At 38.9% G+C, this 26075-nt stretch overlaps 1 protein-coding gene across 1 annotated transcript in view; it reads right to left on the bottom strand.

Annotated features, from left to right (window-relative positions):
- Positions 1–11689, bottom strand: part of lrrcc1.L (leucine rich repeat and coiled-coil centrosomal protein 1 L homeolog) — a 37809-nt gene extending 26120 nt beyond the window's left edge. Inside the window, 7 exon segments of the mRNA NM_001091416.1 lie at positions 19–212; positions 861–1073; positions 2546–2712; positions 4036–4203; positions 5662–5727; positions 8259–8464; positions 11454–11689. Coding sequence (NP_001084885.1) covers positions 19–212; positions 861–1073; positions 2546–2712; positions 4036–4203; positions 5662–5727; positions 8259–8464; positions 11454–11512 — 1073 coding nt within the window. The 5' untranslated portion in view covers positions 11513–11689.
- Positions 11690–26075: the final 14386 nt, after the last annotated feature.

Genomic DNA, 26075 nt, shown 5'->3' with positions numbered 1-26075 from the left:
ATAAAGATATACAAGTACCTGTAAGAAGTTCTGCCCTTCAACTGCTGGTTGGCCTGCTGCTTAGAAGTCTGGCTGGTTTTATGGCACCCAGGGGTTCTTTTTGTTGTACTACCCTTTCTGTTTTCCTTTGTACTTTCAGAATCACTCTCTGTAGTGATATCAGTATCTCGCTTTGCTTTTAGTTTAGTCTGTTCTGACTTTGGGCAGGAAGCCTGCAATAAAAAACAAAACAAAAAAATAATAATAATATTAATAATAAGAGTATGGGCCTGAGGGTGGTCATAGATGTTACAATTACAAGCTTTCCAGGAAAGATCGTAAGTTTCAATACACGAATAGAGCTGAATCGTCAGATATACAGGTATTCTACCTGTATCTGACGATTCAGCACTAACAATGGCCGATGTTTGGTTGCCTTCAAAGGTGCCAGATCAAAATTCCTACCTTTAGGAAGGGATGGCCACAGTGAGTTAGCCCTCCACCTGCCCATAAAATAGTGAATTTTTAGGGCAAGTTGCAGCAGCACCTCTGGCATTCGCCAGAACGCACAGATTGCCAGACTGGGCCTGATAACAAGTTAGTATTAACTAGGGATGCACCGAATCCAGGATTCGGTTCGGGGATCCTTCTGCAGGATTCGGCCGAATCCAAATATGCAAATTAGGATACGGATTCAGTTCGGCATTCAACAGAATCTTTCGCGAAGTATTCGGCCGAATCCAAAATAGTGGATTCAGTGCATCCCTAGTATTAACTCCTGTCTTTGATTTACCCCTATGAGCCTAAACACATCTCTATGGATGAATTACCATTTTTAAAAATTCAGTTGGCTATATCTTTGCAGGCATAAACGTTTATACCTTCACAAGCAGTTCTGAAATCTGGTCCTCCAATTTCTTAATTCTCATTTCACGCAACATGTTGCTGTTATCTTGGAACCGGACAACATCATGCTCAGATGACGATGTACCATCTGTATTCAAGTTGATTGCCTCTGAGGAATCGCGATGCTTTCGGTACTTGGTTAGAACCTCATCAATTCGAGCTGTTTTTACAGGTCCAGTCAATGATTCCTGATTTTAAAAAGACAGTACAAAAACAAAAATATTCATAATATCATATCCAAATCATCAAACTAATGCTCCCCAAAGAGTTTGAGGTTTATAGTGTCCCATTCAAGCCAACTGCTGTCAGCTTTACTGGTCCAATTACTTAAAAGTAATTAAAAGTAAATATCGGATTGCTTGCTATACTCTAGGTCATTTTATTGGTGCACACCACAACTGTCACAGTATAACCCTCTACATTTTATGAGATACGTATAATATGTACATTCCTTCTATCCAGACCAGATGGTTGTTTAAGCTGTGCCTTCAATACTAGTAATTAGGGATGCATCAAATCCAGGATTCAGCCTTTTTCAGCAGAATTCGGCCGAATCCTTCTGCCCGGCCGAAATGAATCCGAATTTGCATACACAAATTAGGAGCGGGAAGGGAAATCGTGTGATTGTCACAAAACAAGGAAGTAAAAAAATGTTTCCCCTTCCCACCTCTAATTTGCATATGCAAATTAGGATTTGGCTCGGTATTATATAATATATACATTCCTTCTATCCAGACCAGACTTTTTGTCACAAAACAAGGAAGTAAAAAATGTTTTCCCCTTCCCACCCCTAATTTGCATATACAAATTAAGATTCTGTTTCAGTTCGGTATTCGGCTGAATCCTTTGTGTAGGATTCGGGGGTTCGGCCGAATCCAAAATAGTGGATTCAGGGCATCCCTACTAAAAATTAGCTTAAACTGCCATATGCAAGATTTGTTGAAGATTCAGAAGAAATTATGAATATGCTACCACACAAACACTGGTAGTCTGTCCATATCCTGAAACCCACAGTATTCAGTATTGTAACTTAAATGCTTAATAGGTAAATTAAGTATGTCATGTCTATTTTTTATGTTTTGTTTAAAATGAATACCATTTTTGGTGCACAATTTTTAGGCTTTGGATTTTAACAACTATCTAGATGCTACAGCTTTATTACCCCAGCAACCCGGAAGAAGTTCTGATACGTATAATATATACATTTCTTCTATCCAGACCAGACGTTTGTTTAATATGGGCCTTCAATACTAGTAATTAGGGATGCACCAAATCCATAATTTGGTTCAGGATTCAGCCGAATCCTTCTGCCCGGCAGAATGGAATCCGGATGCGGGGCATACCTAATTACTAATATTGAAGGCCGAGCTTAAACAAATCGGATTTAATGTGTTATTCGGCCAAATCTTTCGCGAAGGATTCAGGGGTTCGGCCGAATCCAAAATAGTGGATTTGGTGCATCGTTACTAGTAATTAGCTTAAACTGCAAGATTTGTTGAAGATTCAGAGGAAATTAAGACCAAAGTGATACCAACAACCACTGATTAGAACTCATATGATGAACAGAAAAAACATGCAAGTTCTAGTCTTTTGAGACATAAAAGCAAAAAACAAAAAAACACACATATAAAAAGCAAGAGTGTTAAAAGATATAGATTACCTTCACTTCTTTCCTCCCACTGTCAAAAGTTATAAGGTATTCCAAAAAGTCCAGATTTGCTAAATCCATTGAATCCACCTCATGTGCTGTGACTGGGTCACCAGACCTGTCTAACCCATCTAAGGAGTTTAACTGGGGCAAGTTCTCCAGGATTATTTCTCTGTATCCTAACAGAAACCAGTACTTTAGGTAACCAATATATACAGGAATTAAGCAATAACTTACATGCACAAGCAGCACATGCAAACTTCCCTGGCCCAGTAAGCAAACACCAAATTAGCAGCTATGAGTTACTGGAAAGAGGAAAATCTTGCCTTTGCTGCTCCACAGCTCCTAAATATGCTACTACACAAACACTCAGTCTGTCGTATCCTGAAACCCACAGCAGCCAATCAAATGTTTTCTTTCAGTTTTGTAACCTAAAACTGCTATATACTGTATATATATTTAAGTAAATCTTGCACTTTTACATCTCTTGCCTTGAGTCACCATTTCGTGTTGGTCTGTGTGCTGCCTCAGAGATCACCTGACCAGAAATACTGCAGCTCTAACTGTAACAGGAAGAAGTGTTGAGGCAAAAGACAGAACTCTGTATGTTCATTTGCTCATGTGACCTAACATGTATGGTTTGTTGGTATGTTTGTGTGCACAGTGAATCCTACAATCCCAGGGGGTGGCCCTTTAAAATGGCAATTTTCTATTCACAATTACCCAATGGCACATACTACTAGAAAAGTATATTATGAAAATGGTTTATTTACAATAATCAGGGTTTTAAATATGAGCTGTTTTATGCAATATCTTTTTATAGAGACCTACATTGTTTGGGGGTATAGTTTTCTTTTAAGAGGCTTAAATTAAGTATGTCATGTCCATTTTTTATGTTTTGTTTAAAATTCGTTCCACTTATGTGCACAATTTTCAGGCTTTGGATTTTAACAACTATCTAGATGCTACAGCTTTATTACAGCAGCAATCCGTTAGAAGTTCGGAAAAGGAATAGGAGAAACCAAATATAATTATGTAATAATATGTAAGCAACAAAATATGCTAACAATAAAACGGAATCTTGATAGGCAATCTGTTTATGTACAACCCTAGAAGATTCTCAGTATGCCACTGGGTCACTTTAAAGGCAATGTAAAATCATCCCCGAGTTTTCAGGAGAATTCTTAAAAAGAAGCTAGACGGTTACAGAATATTTTTTCATAGTTATAAAGATGGGGCCTCCAATACTCTTCGCTTAGTGTTGTTTCTGGCCTTACTGAGGAGAGGTAGCAAATCAGTAGCAAGTATTCACAACACTGTGAGGTCAGTCTTAGCCATGATGTATCAATGCTTCTATGAATTCTGAACCCAAAGTACATCTGCTTATATTTGCTTTATTCCCCATATTGGCAATGATCCACTTATTTGGCTTGCCAAACAAGCATTTTTAGCATGTATGGACAGTCAATATAGGCACTTTTTCCGCTAAACTTTATGATTACCTAAAGCATGACAAACAGGGTTTCCTTTTGCATTCTGCTCCAGTGTAAGATGAAGCAAGCAGTTCAATCCAACTGTACTCTGGAGCACTTCATCAATGCTATTTATGCAATTACTATGAAGATACAGGTGGCTCAGTTTATGATTCCATCCATGAAGGGGTATTAAACCTGGAAAACAAATGATGAAGTTAAATATTAAAAGAAGTAAACATTCAACATATTTTTGCAACAGTCGGCAAAAAAATATTCAGTTACACTATTAAATTAGCTGGGGTTTTTTTGACTTGAGAGTGCACTGGGATCCTGGGATTTGGATAAGGCTGAATAACGTACCGAATCCAAACTCTAATTGCATATTAGGGATGCACCGAATCCAGGATTCGGGCTTTTTCAGCAGGATTCGGATTTGGCCGAATCCTCCGGCCTGGCTGAACCCGAATTTACATATGCAAATTAGGGGTGGCGAGGGAAATCATGTGACTTTTTGTCACAAAACAAGGAAGTAAAAAATGTTTTCCCCCTTCCCACCCCTCATTTGCATATGCAAATTAGGATTCGGATTTGGTTCGGTATTCCGCCGAATATTTTGAAAAGGATTCGGGGTTCAGCCGAATCCAAAATAGTGGATTCGTGCATCCCTATTGCATATACAAACTGATCAAGGTAAAATTAGGTCACGTGAATATTAAGAGCAGGGTTGCCAGGTCTAATTTTCAAAACCAGCCGAAGTCAGCTACAAAACCAGCCAAGAAACACTTCCAAGTATCCCCAAATAACACATGGCTGGTTTCCAAAGTAAAAACCAGCCAAAGGCCCAAAAAGTAGCCCAAATCCGTACCTTGGCTAGTTTGTACCTTTAAAACCCGCGTGGACTTTAAATTGATAGTCCAATTTGGCTGGAAAACCGCCAACCCTGATTAAGAGGGTTATTTATCAAAGGTCGAGTTTTAGGGGTTTTTTTATATCTTGAATGAACTCACAACTTGAATGTTTTCTGATTTAAGAAAAAACAGTGAAATTGGGGTGAACAACCCAAAAACTCTATTTAATTGAGTTTTTTGTGGGAGATTAATTGGTTTCTAAAAAGTGTAGGACTGTGATAGGGACTATGATAATTGTAATGGAATATCTGTAACATGCTTTTGAAACATGTCAGCACTATATAAACTTAGGTTAAGAATAACTTCGGACCACTGCAACAGAGTTTTTCTAAAACAAGGGCGCTGCCTCTGAGTTATGATTCTGCAAAGCAATAGATGTGTCTTAGGGATTTTCTTGCAGAGTAATGCAATGGTTTTCGATTGTAAAAAAGACAGCATGCATTCTGCTATGCTTTATTAAAATTGGTTAGCAAAGGTCACTCTAATTAGAGCTAATGAAGAAAATTTTGAAGACAGATAGTGCCATTTGGACCGATGCCAGGCACTAAGCCCCAGTTGTAAACAGGGTAAATTTCTTCTTATTGCAAGTTTATTTCCCAATTATTAAAACAAAATATAAAATACCAGCTCAGCAACAAGTTCTATTAGTAATTGTGTATAATAGTGTTTCATAACAGAGCGGAATTGTTTTTGTATCCCAATTAAAACCTCTCAAATTGAGATAGGAAGTTATACATCCACTTACCTGTAAGGTCTTGTATGCTGTTATATGACAAATTCAGCTTCTTGAGATTAAATAGCTTTTCCAACCCTGAGCAAAACAATCAAGTAAAATGGTTTAATGGCAGCAAATAATACAACCATTTCTTCAGCAGGGATCATAAACTTTTCTAATTGAATGGTGTATTCTTGAGAAAAAATATTTCCTGTGTTTCAGAGGGTTTTTTTTTGTTTTTTTTTAACCTTTTTAGACGAGACCCAGATTTAGTCTGGCAGTCAGCATTATGGCTTAAAATTCAGATTTGAACGGCTGTTTTTTTTATTGCAGGAGGAAATTTCACTTTATTGAAAAGCATTATTGAAAGTCTATTCAGTAATGTCCTGCTGTATTTCTGCAAATGATCGGAATATTTATTTGATGATTTATTGCTTAAAGTGATTTTATTTCATATATAACCATTGAGCAACATCAAGTAGCTGGAAAATTGTGAGTTACTTTATGCAAGGTATTTGTAAGATACAGTCATTTCGATGTCTGTGCTTTTGAACTAAAGTGTGTGGGGTAGTTATATGGCCAGCTTAAAAAAACAGTTCAATGTAAAAAATAAAAACTAGGTACATAGATAGGCTGTGAGAAATAAAAAATGTTTTCAATTTAGTTAGTTCGTTAACCAAAAATGTAATGTATAAATGACTGGATATCTAACATAATAGCCAGAACACTTCTTCCTGCTTTGCATCTCTCTAACTCAGTTAGTCAGCGACTTGAAGGGGGGCCACATGGGACATAACTGTTCAGTGAGTTTGCAATTGATCCTCAGCATTCAGCTCAGATTCAAAAGCAAACAGCAATGACGCATATGGACCCCCTCAAGTCACTGATTGGTTACTTCCTGGTAGTAACCAAAAAACGTTATATTAAGCCTGTGCTATGTGGTGCATACTTCATCTCTAGCGTACACTTTCAAAAATTCACATTAAAACAGCTCACCTGAAATAGGTGGTTATCCGGGTGTGTAAACCCCGGGTCCCGCTCCTGGGTTCACTTGTGCCTTCAACAGTATCAAGGGTAATATGCAAGAGGGAACTCACCAGTGCACCGGTGGCCCGGGTGCATCGCCCCAAGCATGTAGCTATAGGTGCGTCACACTCAGTAAAAAAGATTTGACGAGCACTCCATTCCCCCGTTGGATTAAAAGGGAATGGATGCTTTTAATATGCTGAAATAAACATTTACTTATTTTAATCGAATGAGTGAATGGAGTGCTCGTCAAATCATACTCCAGCCTTTATACATTACATTTGTGGCTAACTAACTATATTGAAAACATTTTTTTTTTATTTTGTACAGCCTATTTACCCAGTTTTTATTTTTACACTGAACTGTTCCTATAAAGTGATACTGACACTAAACATCCTTTTTTCAAAATATTAATCTACATTTAGGGGCCGATTCACTAACTTTGAGTGAAGGATTCGAAGTAAAAAAACTTCGAATTTCGAAGTATTTTTTGGGCTACTTCGACCATCGAATGGGCTACTTCGACCTTCGACTACGACTTCGAATCGAAGGATTCGAACTAAAAATCGTTCGACTATTCGACCATTCGATAGTCGAAGTACTGTCTCTTTAAAAAAAACTTCAACCCCCTAATTCGCAATTTAAAAGCTACCGAACTCAATGTTAGCCTAGGGGAAGGTCCCCATAGGCTTGGCTAACTTTTTTTGATCGAAGGATATTCCTTCGATCGTTGGATTTAAATCCTTCGAAGGATTTAATCGTTCGATCGAAGGAATAATCCTTCGATCGTACGATCCCACTATTTGCGCTAAATCCTTCGACTTCGATATTCGAAGTCGAAGGATTTCAATTCCCAGTCGAATATCGAGGGTTAATTAACCCTTCGATATTCGACCCTTGGTGAATCGGCCCCTAAAAGTTAGTTTTTTTTGTCTGCTTTTGTAAGTAATTATTACTTGGAAGCTCCTAAACCTGACTGTTTTGCCAACCTTACTGTTCCATCTCAGTCCATTAGCGTTTCTAATGGTAACCGACTACTGCTGCCCAAATATGGCAGCCCCCTCATAAAGGAACATGGGGGTAAGAAAGGTAATGTAAAAGCACCAGGCAAATACTTTTATGGCAAAATTATAAATAACATTCAAAGATAATGTTATAATTGATATAAAAAAAAAAAAAAAAAAAGCTATTTTCTGGTGTCAGTATCTCTTTAAAGCATTTACAATTTAAGATGGCCACTCGCAAACTGGGCATACCTAAGTATTCACGGCCCTAAAGCAAATCTGGTATGCGGCTTCCCCTTTTAAACGCCATTGTCCACAGAGACTAAAAGTTTCTTAATCATACCATATTAAATCCACCTACATCTCTTATTTATGATTAATGCACTGGCCATTTCACTGTTCTACATCATACTAAAAGTTAACTCAAAGGTGAACAACCCCTTTAATGCACATCACAGAGATTCAACTCACATCCTTCTATCTGTACAATTACAACTCTCATGACCTCTCTCAGGGATTGAGACTTTTGGGAATATTCTTCTACATCAGTATTCACTATTGCCACTTGAATCTGGCAGTGTAATCTAAAACACAAACCTTCTACTCTTGTCAGTTTGTTACAAGACAGATTCAGGCTCTGCAGAGATGCCAAAGAGTCAAGCCCTTCAATCTTAGTTATGAGATTTGATGAAAGGTCCAGATGTTGCAAGTAGCAGAGGTGTCGAAGTCCTTCAATCTTGGATATTTGATTGCAATGTAAATTGATGGAATAGAGATTGGAGTTCAAGCAAATCTCAAGCAAGCTGTAAAAAAATACATTTAAATCAACCATTTTGTAGACAAAATTAAATGAATAAACCTAGTGATCTAGATCCATTTTACATTACGTACACATAAAGCCTAATTTCACACTTGGAGATTAGTAACTGCTCCTTGAACCTGGTCACAAATAATTTACATTATCTCCACTGGGTCTAACAGACTACCGGTATGCATTAGTAGTGAAAGAGCAATTAAAAAAAAAAAAAAAAAAGGCAAAACATTGCTCAGCTAAGTAGACATGGGCCTTTGCTGCAATGCTTGAACTTTCAGCAACAGAAGCAGAATTGTTAAATATTTAAGAAGGGCAAACTTGAGATGCCACAACCAGAAAACTTTACCGCCAAAATGAGTATTTAAGCAACAGAGTTTATATCATATTAAGTGACATATTAAAGAAACTTACCAAACTGGTATAAATATTTAAGTAAATTATTGCTCTTTTACATCTCTTGCCTTGAACCACCATTTTGTGACTATCTGTGCTGCCTCAGAGACCCCCTGACCTTAAATACTACAACTCTAACAGGAAGAAGTGATGAAGGAAAAGACAGATCTCTGTGCACCGTGAATCATACGATCCCAGGGGGGCGGCCCTTATTTTTTTAAAATGGCAATTTTTGAATTAGGATTACCTAATGGCACATACTACCAAAAAAGTATATTATTATGAAAATGGTTTATTTACATGAATGCAGGGTTTTACATATGAGCTGTTTTATGCAATATCTTTGTATAGAGACCTACATTGTTCGGGGGGTATAGTTTTCCTTTAATTTCTTTTAATTTGGTTCCACCAGGCACTTGGATTTGGTCAAACCCTGAGCCAAACCCAGTATTTGGTGCAACCCTAGCTAAAACCCATGGAATGCATGCTGCTCTATTAATTAAAGACAGAAAAGCGAGATAGATGGCGATAGTGGAAATATATACCAGCATGTCAAAAAATGGCACACCCACTTTTAAAGCCAACACCTACTTTTGAGCTACGATGACTACATATATGTTTTATAGATGATCTACCTCATCTGGACAACAAAACAGTGAAGAAAAAAAATAGATTTGGTACATCCCTAATTTTAGTGACTGTTCCCAATGTCACAAAGTCTCCTAGCAGTTAATGGCACGGTGACTAACTACATTTCACCTATCCCTTCACTTTACTTATCTGCCTTTTGGCTAGGATCAAGCATAGTATCCAAATCCGTTGTTAGGGAGGTATGAAGGGGCCCCTCTAATCACAGACAAGCTCACTTGATCCTCTAACCAGATGCTAAGAAGCCCAAAGTGCACCTTGCGCTTGGATTGACAACCCAGAGGTGCCTGAAAATACACAGTCGGATAGATGGCTCACTAGTGTTTATTGTGTAACTTTGCACAAGCATCCTACAAAAACTTGTGCTGTTGCACGGTATTGCATGGAGGATCAGAAAAAAACAAATGAAAAGCGCTTGTGGAGTTCTACCCTTATAGATAACGTTTAATGTACATTAAAATTTTGAAAAGTGTTTTAGTATCAGTATTAGGGATGCACCGAATCCAGGATTCGGTTCGGGATTCGGCCTTTTTAAGCAGGATTCGGATGAATCCTTGTGCCTAGCTGAACCAAATCCGAATTTGCATATGTAAATTAGGGGCAGGTAGGGAAATTGCGTGACTTTTCATCACAAAAGAAGATTTTTGTTCCACTGTTTCCTTTCCTGCCCCTAATTTGCATATGCAAATTAGGATTCGGTTCGGTATTCGGCCGAATCTTTCACCGAGGATTTGGCCGAATCCCAAATAGTGGTTTCGGTGGATCTCTAATCAGAATCACTTTACTGTCACACTAGGAGAGCAAATGGGCTTTCCATTGTAATTAATAGATTATATTATAATTCTAATGGTTTTCATTGCCCAGTTAGACGCCATGGGGCAGATTTACTAACCAGTGAATATTTGCCATCGTCCACTTTGCCCCCAGCGCAACTCTTTGCCAGGAGAAAATTTGCTCAGACTACGCTGATTCACTAAAATGCGGAGTTCCGTTGTGGGCGCCGAACGCTGCACCTTTTCGCTAGCTTTACTTTGGCAATGTGAGCATTTGATAGTGAAGATGCGTTAGTGTTCACATAGCGAAACTTCGCTAGGGATCTTGCACTCAGGTCCATTTACATAGGGCGGGAAATTTAAAGTTGTATGGACGTCTTTATGTTAAATGTTGGTGAATATACTTACAAATGACACTTTTTAAAACTCATGTCCAGGGAACCTTAATAAAGACAATAGAGTTATTCTAATGCCCCACACATGTGGCCACTGTAAAATGAATGTTCCATATGTTAGTAAATGTATGGGGAAAACCGGTTAGCCAAAAAAAAGTTTAATTCAGGTCTTTTGCAGACAATCAGGCTGAAAAAAAAAGGAAAAGTCGCCAGCGTTATTTGGACTTTGATGCGTTTTCGGCTCACAAAATATAATGTAAGTGACAGAAGATTGAAGAAGATCTGGCTACTTTAATGCACTTCGCCTGGTCTGAGGTGGTGAAGGCAATTCTGGCGAAAGAGGTAACGTTCAGTAAAATCTGCACTTTAGTGAATTTGCAGAGTAACGTCCATTCGTCTGAGTGAATTGTCGCCTGGCGTTAGAGTGTGAATGACCGCTAGCGCCTGTCTCTTTCGCAACGAATTGGCGTCTGAGCCCGTAAGTAAATTGGCGATGTCCCTGCGGACAGTAGCGCTAGTGAATTGACTATAGCGTTAGCCACTTTATCCTTTGGTAAATCTACCCCCCCCCCCAGTGCACTTTGGGATAGTCCTAGTGAAAGAAGAATTCAGCACGTGATCAAACTGGGTGGCAGCAAGGAATAGGTGCCCTTAACCCTGAAAGTGTCGTCAGATTCACTCGAGAATGGGTTTCAATGGTGTCACAGGGCTGAGAGCTCCTGCACACACACTTCATATATGACACTTGGACTGAAGCCATGCTGCTTACCTGGAGATCTGCTTGTCCATAAGGCTCAGTTCTCGGTTTCGTGGGTCCGTGCCTGCCATTCTCCCGCAACAAAACTGCAACTCCCAGCAGGACACAACCGACTTTCATAACACAGCACACAGTCCAGGATTGCTTTTCAAACGTCCCGCTCATTAGTTCCTGCCGCCCCGCTTTCGCAGACTTGTTGTCAAGACTACAGCGTATGCAAGCGCAGTGACGCAGCACGCCGCCGCCTGGGGAGTGTTTAGAAATGACGTAACAACGCGCTGGGACATGCGCACTTCGCTATTATACAAGTTACTAGTCGGTGTAGTATGCTGCAGGCTGTTTGTTCTGCACAGAGCTTGATGACTTGTCTGTGTCCAGAAACTTAAAAAAGAAAACAAAAAATAAAGCACATTTTCCTGGCAGCTGCCAGAGATACTACCAGAGTCTTCACTCCTCATATCTGACCAAAACTACAATTCTTTATTTCATTTGCTTAGAGAACATATTCCTCTCCAGATAGAACCAGATGAAATTAAAGGGATTCTGTCATGATTTTTATGATGTAGTTTTTATTTTTAAATTACACTGTTGACACTGCAAATAATTCACTCTACAATATAAAATTTAATTCCTGAACCAGCAAGTGTATTTTTGTTTAGTTGTAATATTGGTGTGTAGGCTCCATCTCAGGTCATTTTGCCTGGTCATGTGCTTTCAGAAAGAGCCAGCACTTTAGGATGGAACTGCTTTCTGGCAAGCTGTTGTTTCTCCTACTCAATGTAACTGAATGTGTCACAGTGGGACCTGGATTTTACTATTGATTGCTGTTCTTAGATCTACCAGGCAGCTGTTATCTAGTGATAAGAGCGTGATAAGAGCATAGGTTACATGTGACTCAACACTTCAGGCTATGGCGTTGCTAAGTGGAAGATTTCAGATAGGATGAAGTGTAACTACAACTCTCAGGCTACTGTGCAGTAAAATAGAAAATGATGATGGACGCCAGGAGGTTCTTATGGTAAAACAAAAGAAGGGATGTTTATTTGTTCTAGGCAAATGACCTCAGGTTTACTTACAGATGATGAGAGGTACAGGCAGATGTAAAATCATAGGCTAGAATAGGTGGATGACACAGCTGAGGAATGTGACTCCCATGAGGCATTGTAGTTAAGCAGTATTTGGAATCCCCTGTAGATATACCTTGCAGTGGTCTGGAACCCACCCAGCGGAGTGGTCAGGGAGAAGGAGTCTAAAGGTGGCCATAGACGTAACAATTACGATCTTTCTTGGAAAAGATCTTTCCAAGAAAGATCGTTCGTTTCAATACACACGTGTAGAGCTGAATCGTCAGATATACAGGTGTATATACGGGAAGAAACAATAGAATTCTACCTGTATCTGACGATTCAGCACTAACAATGGGCGATGTTTGGGTCCCTTCAAAGGCACCCGATCAAAATTTTCCGTCCAGCCCCGATCGACGAGCCGACCGATATCCAAGTCTTCTGCCGATATCGGTCGGCTCTTTTTCCACCATACACACAACGAATATCGGACGAAAATTCGTTTCGGACGATATTATTTGTGCGTCTATGGGCACCTTAAGTCTGACGCCCTATCCACTGTGGTCCCTTCATTAAAGGCAATCTAGGAGCCTTGGAAAGCTACTCCCTGCTACAGATCCTTGACGTAGCACAAAGCTGCTCTTGCTATCTGAACTCTCTATCTTACTCTCCTAGAGAGTCTATAACAGATATAACCTGATTCTAGCTAACCTCATTCACGGGGTTCCCTGGTCTTCAACTCAGACACTAGAGTTACTGGTCCCTTTAGGGCAATGGCTTTACTGGGCCTTGGTGTACCCAGGCTCAATGGGCACATCCAGCTGGTTAGGACACCAGAAGCCAAAGAGGAAGATCCACCCCTTTCCAAACACTTTATAGAAGTGTGGTAGGAAGTGGTCATTACATGTCATGTAAATACTTAAACTAGATACATGGGCTTTTTTGCTCAGCAACTAGGGAAAAAGGAGAAACGGTAGGGATTTAAAGCCATAGGGGCATATTAAAACTATGGGTCCCTACACTAAGTTAAAAGAATACAAGTGAAATTGATAAAAGATTTGTGTAAGCAAGAGCCACTTTTTTTTTCATTATTTAGGGACAAAAGGGGCCAATATAGGAGAAGACAATGGGTGAAACTGACAAAAAGTAATCTTTTTTTTTCCAGTGAAAAGGGCCATGTTTTTCCACAAATTAGGAATGAACAAGGGACTAATTTAGGGGGACCGGACAGACACTCCACCTGACCTTACTATATACCACAACGTTACACAGCCACTGTATGCCATTGTATAAATAAATAGCCATTGGATACAATTGTTCTCTATGAGCACATCTGCACTTTATCATGTTCTTACTACTATTATGTCACAATGATACACCCATCATGTCTGACATTTAGCATTATTAACTTAACATATTACATCTGCTGAGTGTGCACTGTCTTGTCCTGTCCCTGCACTATGCTGTCCTATCTTGCAGGAGTTGCATATTTTTGCACTTGTACTTTTTGTTTGTTGTACGGTATGGTCTATGTTGTGTGTAGCACCAGGGTCCTAGAGGAACTTTGTTTCGTTTCACTGTGTACTGTACAAACGTATATGGAAGAAATGACAATAAACTCATTCTTGCCTTTTGACTTTCTTAAAGGGGTTGTTCTCCTTTAAATTAACTTTTAGTATGGCGAGTGATATTCCGGGACAATTTGCAATTGGTTTTCATTTTTTATTATTTGTCTTTTTTGTTTTATTTATATTTTATATATCAGCAGCTCTCCTGTTTGCAATTTCAGCAATCTGGTTGCTAGGGTCCAAATTACCCTGACAACCATGCATTGATTTGAATAAGAGACTGGAATATGAATAGGAGAAGGTCTGACTAGAAAGAGTAATAAAACAATAAACAAAAGCAATAAAACAATACATTTGTAGTCTTACAGAGCATTTGTTTTTTAGTCAGTGAACCCCATTTGAAAGCTGGAAAGAGTCAGAATAAGACTAATAAGTAATTTAAAAATGATTAAAAAAGAAAAAATTACAGCCAATTTTAAAGTTTCTTAGAATTAGCCATACAAAAAATTCTAATTTCGAGCTATTTTTGTGTACTTCGACTAGGGAATAGTCCCAATTTGAATTTGCAAAAAAGTAGAATATCAAAATTTATCATGTACTGTTACATTAAAAATTCGAATTTGACCATTCGCCATCTAAAACCTGCCGAATTGCTGTTTTAGCCTATGGAGGACCTCCTAGAACCTATTTAGAGTCAATTGGTGGACTTTTTTTGGGGAAAAACTTTCAAATTCAATCTAATGCGCTATTCCTTCGACAGTACATGATAAATTTCGATATTATAATTTTCTAATCTTTTTCAAATTCAAATCGAATTTTGACTATTCCCTAGTCGAGGTACAGATGAAGCCACTTGGATTTGTGAGATAAATGCGTCATGACTCATGGTTAATTGAAGAAACTGCGTTATCTAAAGTCATCTTAACTCATTTAATGCATTTAACCTTTCCATTAGCATACCAAAGCACCATTGTGAACAATGGTGAATGCTTTAATTAGATGGGATGTTGTGACGCAGTTTTCTGTGTTAAATGAGATAAATGGGATATCTGTGTTTAGTTATTCTGTGTCAAACAGACAAACCAAAGTGGCTGCATCTGTATAGCTCGAAATTCAATTTTTTCAATTTGAAAATTCACCTCGACCCCTTAATTGAAAAAACAAAGGGTAATTTAGTAGAGGCCAATTCAGGGATAAACAAGGACCAATACCCTCCAGTATTAAACATGTAAGGTATGAAACACGTAAGGTGGTATACCATGGGGTCTGTATCTGGACTCTTTTAATATGAGTTTATGAATAAGAGAAAACAAAACCTATTTTGGAAGCAGAAAATATGTCAAATTGGGTTTTAGGATTTTTTTAAAATTATTCTGGCATCAGAGGATCCCAATTTTATTTTTTCTAACATGGATCATATTTATGATATTTTATGGACATAAAAGGGATAATTTAGGAGAAGATAATGGTTGAAATTGTTAAAATCAGTTTTTTATGCTCCTTTACTCTCTTGCATCAGAGAAGCATCCCATAGTTTTTTATGCAAACAAGGGCTAATTTAGGAAAAGACAATGGGTGACATTGACTAAATGTTTTTTTTTTGCTCTTTTTTTATACCCTGGCTCCAGATGGTACAATTTTATTCCTGCTAGCAAGGGTCAAATTGATCACAACTTTGGGACAAAAAAGGCTAATTTACTAGTAGATTATGGTTGAAATTTTACTTGGTTTTTAGGCAATTTTTTTCTAATAGGATCCGGAATCTTTTGTTCATTCAAAGGGCAGATTTTTCACAATTTGAAGATAAAATCAGCAGAAGACAATGGGCAAAATTTCAAATCTTGTTTAGATACAGTTTTCCTCCTGTTATTAAAGGAGGCTCTGATGAAGTGCCAGGGTATTAGCTACAAAACACATAAGCATATAAGCTCTTTCATAAACTCACTATATGCACTGGAATAAAGCTGTGATTTTATAAAACTGTGGTTTGAGTAAGTCTTTTGATGTGTGCAAAGGAGGTGAAGCAGAGGATTATGGGGCAGATTTATAAAAGTGTGAAATTAGAGCTCACCACAGAAAAACTTGCCCACTTATTCATTCCAGTGGGGTTTTTAAGAATCTTATTTATCAAATGGTGAGGGAGGATATGGTTTTTTTTAGGTAAAGAAAGCCTGATAGGGATTATTTTGGAGAAGACAATAAAAGAAATTAACGAAAAATAATTTAGGATTCTGAAGCTTCTTTTCACTGAGCCCCATTGTTTTTTGTATTAACAGATATTTTGCAAATTATATAGAATACACAGACTCATTTAGAGGAAGGCAATTGTTGAAATTTACAAGAACTAATCTTGGGTTTAGGCTCTAAACTCTGGCACCAGAGGATCCTATTGTTATTTGTGCAAACACAGGTTAGATTTTTCACAAACAAGGACTAATTTAGGAGAAGGCAACAGGTGAAATTGACCAAATGTAATCTTGGGTTTTAGTGAGTGAGTTTTTAGTGAGTTTTTTGCAAACAACGAAAGATTTTTCTCAATTTAGGAATAAACAATATCAGAGAAAACAATGGGTATAATTGACCAAAAGTACTCTTTTGATTGGTAAGCTTTCTTTTATTATAACAGCAGAGGGTCCCCAAAAGTGGCAAGTGCCAGATTACTATCAAATGTATGACTTTTCCATTGAACTAGTAGTTGAAGCACAGTGCTGTTTATTGACATTTCCTGCACAATTATTTGACAATATAAAGAAACAATTCATGGCAATCATTTGTAACACAGTATGGCTGGACAGCTGAAACAATGTAAGACAATGCAGGTGATACTAAGGCGACCCCTGTATAACTGCTTAGATATAAGGGAAGAACCGTTTTGTTTGTGCCCATTTTTCTCTGTTTTGAGTTTTTCTTCTATATGTGTAAAGATCCTAGCATTTTCTGCTAAAAAACTGTTTGTAATAGCTTTGCAACAATTCAGTATATGTCTATTGTAGAACCTTATTTTACTGCTTTTGAAATTCAGCAACGGACCTTTTCTACCTTCATTTCTTATATCCCTGATCGGTAATGAGTTTCTGTATTTGCTACAGGTGAATGGTTAAACTGTCAAGCAAACACAGAGAGCAGCAGCTTTATCTTTTGAAATCATTCTTTGCCTTGGTCACTGCAATGCCAGCTATTCTGAAGATCAAAAATGTTTCTTCCTTTCTTTATATGTGCTGTAGATATTGTTGCATTCAGCTTTAAATCATCCTCAGGACAATACAAGGGTAGTAGTCCCACCTCAAAGTTAAACTGCTTCTCTTTTTTAGAAACTTGTGGGCAAAACAAAATATAATTCCTGCTATGGCGCTTTATAAAAAGAAATTCATGAGTAGCAATGGTTTGAACATATTTCTGAATGACCCTTTTTTATTTCTCACCTGTAAAAAGGGAAATATTGTCAAATTAAAAATGTTTGTTAACTTGAAGTATGCCTACTGGATAATACCTTTAGTTAGAAATACTATGCAGGCCAATAATGAATTGAGTACAGTTTCTGCTGGACATATTTTGTGTCATTAAGGGGCGGATTTATTAAGGATAGAATTGTGTTTGATTTTAATAGCCTGCATGAAGTTTGAGTTTGTTTGGAGGGTTTTGCCCAAAAACTTGATAAATTCGTTAACCCTGAACTCCCTGATTTGAGTTTTTTCCATTTAAGTTTTTTGTTAAATTAGAAACCATTTGAGTTGTGAGTTCATTCCAGTTCATTCGAGGTATAAAAAACTCCACCTTTGATAAATAACCCCTTGAGTGTCATAGTAAGGCTGCAACAGTACGAAGAGAATAACTAAGTGAAATCAAACTTTACATGCAAAGGATTCTGTTTTTGCATAACAAGATATTAGTAGGCAAGATCCTCGAGAGGAGAATCAATAACATGATATGAATATTGAAACTGTGCATCAGTTAGAACTTCCACAAGGCTCTCTATATTCCTGGGTTTGCAGCAACCTCTAATAATGCCGTTTTATTGTTAAACCATTGAAGCAATGGGGTCAAGATAAAATGAGTAACACTAGACTAAAGCTGGCCATAGATGTTGAGATTTTTAAAAGATCAGATTCTGATCGTGAGACCACGATCTTCTCAGAACGATCGTATGAATTTACCAATTTACGGGTTGGATGGCTTTTTAGCAAGTAAGAGAATACAGGGTTATGGGAAATAGCTCATAGTCCAAGTTGATCCAGGGACTAGTCCGATTGCCATTTTGGAGTCAGGAAGGAATTTTTCTCCCTCTAAGGCAAATTGGAGAGGCTTCAGATGAGTTTTTTGCCTTCCTCTGGATCAACTGGCAGATAGGTAGTTAATAAACAAAAACAAAAAAAAAAGGTTGAACTCGATGGACATGTGTCTTTTTTCAACCTTACTTACTATGTTACTATGTTACTATGTTACCATCAACTAAAAAGACCAATTTGCCAGGAAAACAAAGGGGAGCTGCCTGCTTGGCCCTGCAAACATAGATAGATTGCACTGGGACCGACAAAGATTTTTTGACCTGGCCGATCAATTTCCTGACAGATGTCGGCCGAAAAATCGTAAGATGTACGATCGTTCGAACCCCACTAACCGCACGATTAATTTCGAAGGATTGGTCGGGGGCTTCCCTAAAATCGGTCGTTCGGCAAGAAGAATCATCGCGTCTATGGGGACCTTAATGTGGCACTTGGATTGGCCAGCTTGTTACTTGAACCCGGGTGGCTTTTCTCTAGTGTTTATTACCATACAGTATGCCATTAATAAATTAGCAGATTTTAAATCAGATTGTGCTCAATCATCTAAATCCCAAATATGGTAGAATATTGTCAGGACTTATCCTGGTGGTCTAGTGGGCAGCGGGGTCCACCGCCGCTCCTTCGGCGTGGACACCCGCTGCGCAGCTCCTCCTTCCTTCCTGGTGCCGGTTTCCTCTAAGGCGCGCGCGCCGCGCATGCTCGTTTCTTAAATGCGCAGTGACGCTGGCGTGTGACGTCAGCGCGCAATGGCGGCAAATTCAAATGGATAAAAGGGGAATTCAGTATTCAGCTTATTGCCCGTTGCTAGGTTCAATTAGTTTGTTCCTGGGTGTTTGTTCTCAGTAATTCCTGTTTGATCTACTGTGTTTGACCCTTGCCTGCCTGCTTACTACTCTGACCTCTCCAATCCTGACCTTGCCTGTCTGAAGCTACGTTGATCTCTCCAATCCTGAAACCTTGGCCTGTCCTCTGACTATTCTACGATCTCAGAAACGGAACTAGAGGGGGGCGGGCCCTGGCGCAGGACACGCAGCCGGGCCCCCGCCCCCCTCCATACACCCGGAACTGGCCTGGACTGCCGGGGGCCCTGGCCCGCTCGCACCCCCTGCTCCCCCGGTAGTTCCGCCCCTGTACGATCTCTATCCTGATTCTGGCCTGTCCTACTATTCTATCTGCTTGTGCTGGCCTGGCCTGCCTGTTCCTGGTAGCTTCCTATCTTCCAGCATCCTTGTAAACGGTCGTGCCCCATTGCCTGCCAGAACTTACGCTTTGCACCTCTCGTTAAGTCCAGGTGGCATCTGAGTAAGCCGAGGGCTCCTCCCGAGGCCAAAGGTGGTCACTTAACTGGTGAAGTACGAGCCGAGACCAGGGTGCTTGGCATCTGTTCTGGTGTTGACCGTGACAAATATGTATTATATAGAATGTTTGGAACCTGGGGTAATCATACTTTATGTGGGGTTGTCTCCTGTATGAGCAACTCTGTAGTTTTGAGTGCTAGCTACCAACAGACACTCTCTAGTGATTCTTGATTTCCAGCTTGTCATGCATCATTTTGCGAGATGGTGATACTGAGCATTAAATCCAATGAACTGATCAACAGTTGGTCAGATCACTGGCTTGTGTAGAGACCCTCACTGCCTGGGTCAAAGTGAACCATTGTCCGAATAGATTTTCTAATACATTCCATTGTTCCATCACAATTATTTTTCAAATTATTTCAGATGTTGGCAGATGTCTGATATGTTTACTAGAAATAGATCAGATTAGCCCATGAAACTGTGGTGGTTTATAACGAGCTTTTATTTCACTATCCAAAACCAATTTACTGGTATAAAGCATGTCTTTTTGTGGAGTAAATTCTCTGACCCCTAGAAACCTGCATTTTAGGTGCCTTATCTGTACAGTTTTCTTCTTTCAGTACTGAATGTTGTTGCAGAAAGTTTCCCTTTTAATATGACAGAAGAGGTCATATGATCAGCTTTAATGAAACAGTTGGAGATTTATTTTTAAATGTATTTTAACCTTTCCTTCTTTTGTAGATAGCAGAGTCTCTCTTTGTTAACAGATCATCACATGAATTGAGGTAATCAAATGTATTATCCTCAGCCCATGGCTCATTCTTTTCTCATCTCTTGGCAGATAATTAATGGCACTATTGAATCTAGCCGTATCCAATGATTGCTATTTTATATAAATGCTACCAAAGGAAAGAAAGAACTGAGCTGCCTATCAGGGATGTTTTTTTCAGTAGGCTAATTTCCCATTCTCTGCTGATTTTGTAAAATACATTTGATCCTGTTAACACTAGAGGAACAAATAGACACTTGCCATTCATTTAATATAACCCATGATTTGCATTATATTCCTTTTTCTTTTGTTTATGCCTTAAGTGGCCAGACTATTGCATTTTAATATCACAATACAATGCTTTGTTTACTAGAAAATGTTTAGTATGTTATACATGGGCAAATTTTAAAAGTTTCTTTCAGTTGGTCTTCATAATTTGTTTTGTACAGTTCTTTATTTACCAGCATTCCTACTCTGCCTCTCTCTAGCCTGCATCTGAAAATGCTTTCTAGCAGGGCCGGATTTACATAGCGGGAGCCCCTAGGCCCAATGCCGTTCAGAGCCCCTGTCCCCTTTCCTTTATTTGTGCAAATTGTCATCATCGAGACTGGAGCAATGGGGATTGGCACACGGGAAATTACAGTGCATTCCCAGTGTATCTGGACCAATATGGGTGTGGTTGGGCAGCATGCCTCCCCCTAAAATGCTGCCGCCCTAGGTCCGGGCCTTGGTGGCCTTTCCACAAATTGTGCACGTTATACCACCCCCCCCTCAAGATAATTTTCCAATATAAAGAAAAGATTATTGGGCTTTGGGTGACAGTGTGACTGGCAGAGATAAACCAATACAAGATAGTGAAGCTGTAGTATAAAACATGATGTGAGTGGGGAGGTGATGGGGACAAGGAGTTCAGTTTTGTTAGAGCCCATATTTAGCATCTACTTTATTTATACATTTACCTTTGTAGAGCAGATTTTATTGTTTTTTTTTGGCAACAACACAGTGAATGGGTTTTTATAGAGTCTCTTTCTTTTACCACTTCTAACGTTTCTCAATGCAGGACCTTCCTATTTCCTTTACTATTTTTATTTCTTGTATCCCTGATCAGTGATGAGTTCTGCATTGGTAACAGCTGAACTATTGAGCAAACACAGAGAGGCACTTTACTCTTTCTTTGAAGTCATTTCTTTGCCCGGATCATTCTTTTCTAAAGATGACAAAAGTTTGAGTTTCCTTTATGTGAGCAATAGATATTGTTGCGGTATGCTCCATATCATCTTGAGGAAAATACAAGAGCTGAAGTTTCACTTCAAAGTTAAAATGTTTTTGTGTGTGTGTTTATTTTTCTTTTTAAGAAATATTCAAGCTGAACAGTATTATTATTCTTGCTATGGAAACTTGCTATGTTAGTTTTTCACCTGAGGCCAATGTTCTCGAAATGAGAATTTGTATCTTTTGTACTTAGAACTGTAAAAATAAACTTTATAGTATAGTAATCGTTGCAGTTAATTTGCAGATCCGTTACCTGTTTATTAATTTTTGGAACAGTTAATGGAAAAGATTAAGCAATGGTGTAGCATATGCACCTTGTGCGCCAGTCAACCAAATTGAGAGAACGACCAGAAACCTGAACAGTCAAACATTGTGCTATTCGCCCATTCGTGCAGAAAAAAAAAGGGTTTTTCTATAAGTCTGACCTGATGGTCCAAATAATCTGAACACAACGGAGGATCAGATGTGTTACCTATAATTTACACACTTGTTAATACCCTGTGCACCAAGAAAAGACCAGTGTAGAACACTGTACTCCTTATCTATAAGCACTATAGAAAGATATAGCACTAAAATGTGCTGAATTTATTTAACAGACTAAACAAATCAGGAATATATGTTCTAAATCATAAAATTAATTACAAAATAACCCCTATACTATACTACATTGGTCCCCACCCTATTTTACCTGTGAGACACGTTCAAATATAAAAGAAGTTGGAGAGCAACATAAGCATGGGGGTGCCAAATATGAGCTGTGATTGGCTATTGTAGCCCCTCTGTGGGCTGATAGCCTGCAGTATGCTCTGTTTGGAAGTACAGCTAGTTTTTATGCAATTAAAGAATGCCTTCAAGTAAGGAATTCAAAAATAAACACTTGGTTGGAGGCTACTGGGAGCAATATCCAATGGACTGGTGAGCAACATGTGGATTTCTGCTATACTGCAATACTTATAGGGGCTATTGTGCATAAAAGACTTTGCAAATTTAGGCAGTGTTAAGCTGACCATAGATGTTGAGATTTTTAAAAGATCAGATCCTGATCGTGAGACAACGATCTACTCAGAACGATCGTACGAATTTACCATCAACTAAAAAGACCAATTTGCCAGGAAAACAAAGGGGAGCTGCCTGCTTGGCCCTGCAAACATAGATAGATTGCACTGGGACCGACAACGAATTTTTGACCTGGCCGATCAATTTCCTGACAGATGTCGTCCGAAAAATCGTAAGATGTACGATCGTTCGAATCCCACTAACCGTCCGATAATTTAGAAGGATTGGTCGGGCTTCCCTAAAATCGTTCGTTCGGCAAGAAGAATCGTCGCGTCTATGGGGAGCTGTAGTCAGTGTCGGCAAAAGTCAATAAAGCAAAAAAAAAAATTGACTTTATAGATGAAAGAACTATTTGGACTCTTTATCGGATCCTTATAAAACCTTACATTGAGTATGCGGTGCAACATAGGTTGCCAGAAAGGGTAGTAAGTAATGCACTGAAAAAAGTTCAAAGAGAAATGACTTCAAAGAATAAGTAAACCTTTAAAACAAGTGAATGTAAAATTGATGCAAGTGCACCAGACCAGCCCTCTTTCTTCCTCCTGGCTACTTCATGGTGGGAAACTGATCAGCTGGTGGCACTGTTGTGATGAAATTCAATCATATTAACAGTACATGTATGCCTACATTTCTTGGAATTAAAACAAATGAGTGTAGATTGCAAAAGTGCTTAGAATAGCTAAATTTAAATGCAATACTTTCCCACGTACATTTTTCATTAAGATATTTAAAAGCATCAGCGATAGTAGAAGAACTAGATCTAATCCAATATTTAAATATGGATTTTCTGACATGCTGACTGCACTAGATGTATAAACCTAATAAAATATAAATTCATCTTACCTCAGACTTAACAGATTTAATTGATGCATTTACATCCTTAGACCTGTAGGTAAAGATTTTGCATATCTAATTGATCATGAAAAATGCTTCTCTCTCTAACCACAGTTATTTCATTTTAGGACACAGCCAGATGCAAGAAGTCTGAGTCTGAACTGTGGCATTTTGGGTCAAGAGGATGTTCCAAGAAGGCAATTTTGTTTTTTCCAAAACACATCAGTCAATAGTGCTGCTCCAGCAGAATTCGGCACTGAATCCATTTCTCAAAAGAGCAAACAGATTTTTTTTATATTCAATTTTGAAATCTGACATGGGGCTAGACATTTTGTCAGTTTCCCAGCTGCCCCAGTCATGTGACTTGTGCCTGCACTTTAGGATCGAACTACTTTCTGGCAGGCTGTTATTTCTCCTACTTAATGTAACTGAATCAGTCTCAGTGGGGCTTGGCTTATACTATTAAGTGCTGTTCTGAGAACTTCCAAGGAGCTGTTATCTTGTGTTAGGCTAAGGCCACACTAGGCGATAGCGCCGCGATTTGACTCGCGGCGACTTTTCGCCGCGACTTTTAATCCGCAATCGCTGGGGAAACTTTTGCGCTGGCGTCTATGGGAATCGCGACAAATCGCCAGCGTAAAAACACACGCGGCGATCTTTTCTCTACTGTGGCTCGAAATTGCCTCGCTAGGCGATTCCGAGCGACAATAGAAAAAAGATCGCCGCGTCTGTTTTTACGCTGGCGATTTGTCGCGATTCCCATAGACGCCAGCGCAAAAGTTTCCCCAGCGATTGCGGATTAAAAGTCGCGGCGAAAAGTCGCCGCGAGTCAAATCGCGGCGCTATCGCCTAGTGTGGCCTTAGCCTTAGGGAGCTGCTATATCGTTACCTTCCCATTGTTCTGTTGTTAGGCTGCTGGGGGGGAGGGGTGATATCACTCCAACTTGCAGTACAGCAGTAAAGAGTGATTGAAGTTTATCAGAGCACAAGTCACATGACGGAGGGCAGCTGGGAAATTGACAATATGTCTATCCCTATGTCAGATTTCAAAATTGAATATAACAAAATCCGTTTGCTCTTTTGAAAAATGGATTTCAGTGCAGAATTCTGCTGGAGCAGCACTATTAACTGATTCATTTTGAAAAAAACATGTTTTCCCATGACAGTATCCATTTAAACATATAAATCTACTGTGCTTTTAGCCTACAAAAGCAAAGTATCATTCACCATGTAAGTAATTGACTTTCAGACGTTCTGGTACAGTGCTGTCCAGCTGGATGTTGCTCTCCAAAGGATTTTCATAACCATTAGCATGCACAGATTGTCAGTATGTTTTTTAAGCTCTATTACTAATCTTTTCTAATGCAAGCTACGGACTTTTGTAATGAATGTAACAAAATATCTACTAAACGCTATAGCAAACTAACAAGTAAGCACATAGGGGGCAGCTCAGTGGTACTGTCAATCAGATGCTCTCAAGGGGTTGTAAAGTGACTACCTAAAACCAATCCAGTTTTTAATATATACTAATTATTAAAATGAATTATTAATTTCATGTATTTTGTTTTATAAAAAAAAACAGTCAGGTTTGCTCTATTGCCTAAGTTAGCGATATGATATATAGGCTTTGTATAAACAGGCGGAAGTCCATATGCTGGGTAACACTGGTAAGTGGGGCCATGTCCTGTCTGTTGATAAGGTAAAGGGTAGAAACCATTCATGAAAAATAAATGGAGATGGAGGCTGAGTGTGATAAACAGGCCAGAGGTCAGGACAGGCGAAGGAGGAGTCCATTATAAATACCCAGGGGCAGATTTACTAAGGTGTGAAGCGACTAATGATAGCGACAATTTGATAGCGTTGCCACCCGCAGGGCACTGGCGCCAATTCACTAGCGAAAGAGACCGTCGCTAGCGGTCATTTACAGTCTATCACCAAGGCAACTTTTCATTCTGGCGATTGGACGTTACTCCGCAAATTCACTGAAATGTTGATTTTACAGAATGTTGCCCCTTCGCCACTTCAGATGAGGCACTTCAAGTGCTTTAAAGTAGCTAGAACTTCTTTAATCTCCTGTCACATACATCATATCCTGTGTGCCGAAAATGCATCTAAGTTCAAAAAACGCTGGCGACTTTTTCCTTTTTTGAAGCTGGATTGCCTGCAAAAGTCCTAACTTGGGTTTTTGGATACTGGTTTTCCCCATACATTTTCAAACATATAGAACTTTAATTTTACAGTGGGCACATGTGTAGGGCATTATAATAACTTTATTGTCTTTATTAAGGTTCCCTGGACATGTGTTTTTAAAAGTGGAATTTGTAAGTATTTGCACCAACATTTAACATAAAGACGTCTATACAACTTTAAATTTCCCACCGTATGTAAATTGACCTAATTGCAAGATCATTAGCGAATTTTCGCTAGGCACATGTGAACGCTAGCACATCTTAGCTATGAAATGCTTGCACTGCCGAAGTGACGCTAGTG

Source organism: Xenopus laevis, chromosome 6L, assembly GCF_017654675.1.
Source record: "Xenopus laevis strain J_2021 chromosome 6L, Xenopus_laevis_v10.1, whole genome shotgun sequence".
Classification (NCBI taxonomy): domain Eukaryota; kingdom Metazoa; phylum Chordata; class Amphibia; order Anura; family Pipidae; genus Xenopus; species Xenopus laevis.
The sequence above is the reverse complement of the archived record's forward strand: the minus strand, read 5'-3'. Positions and strand labels throughout refer to the sequence as shown.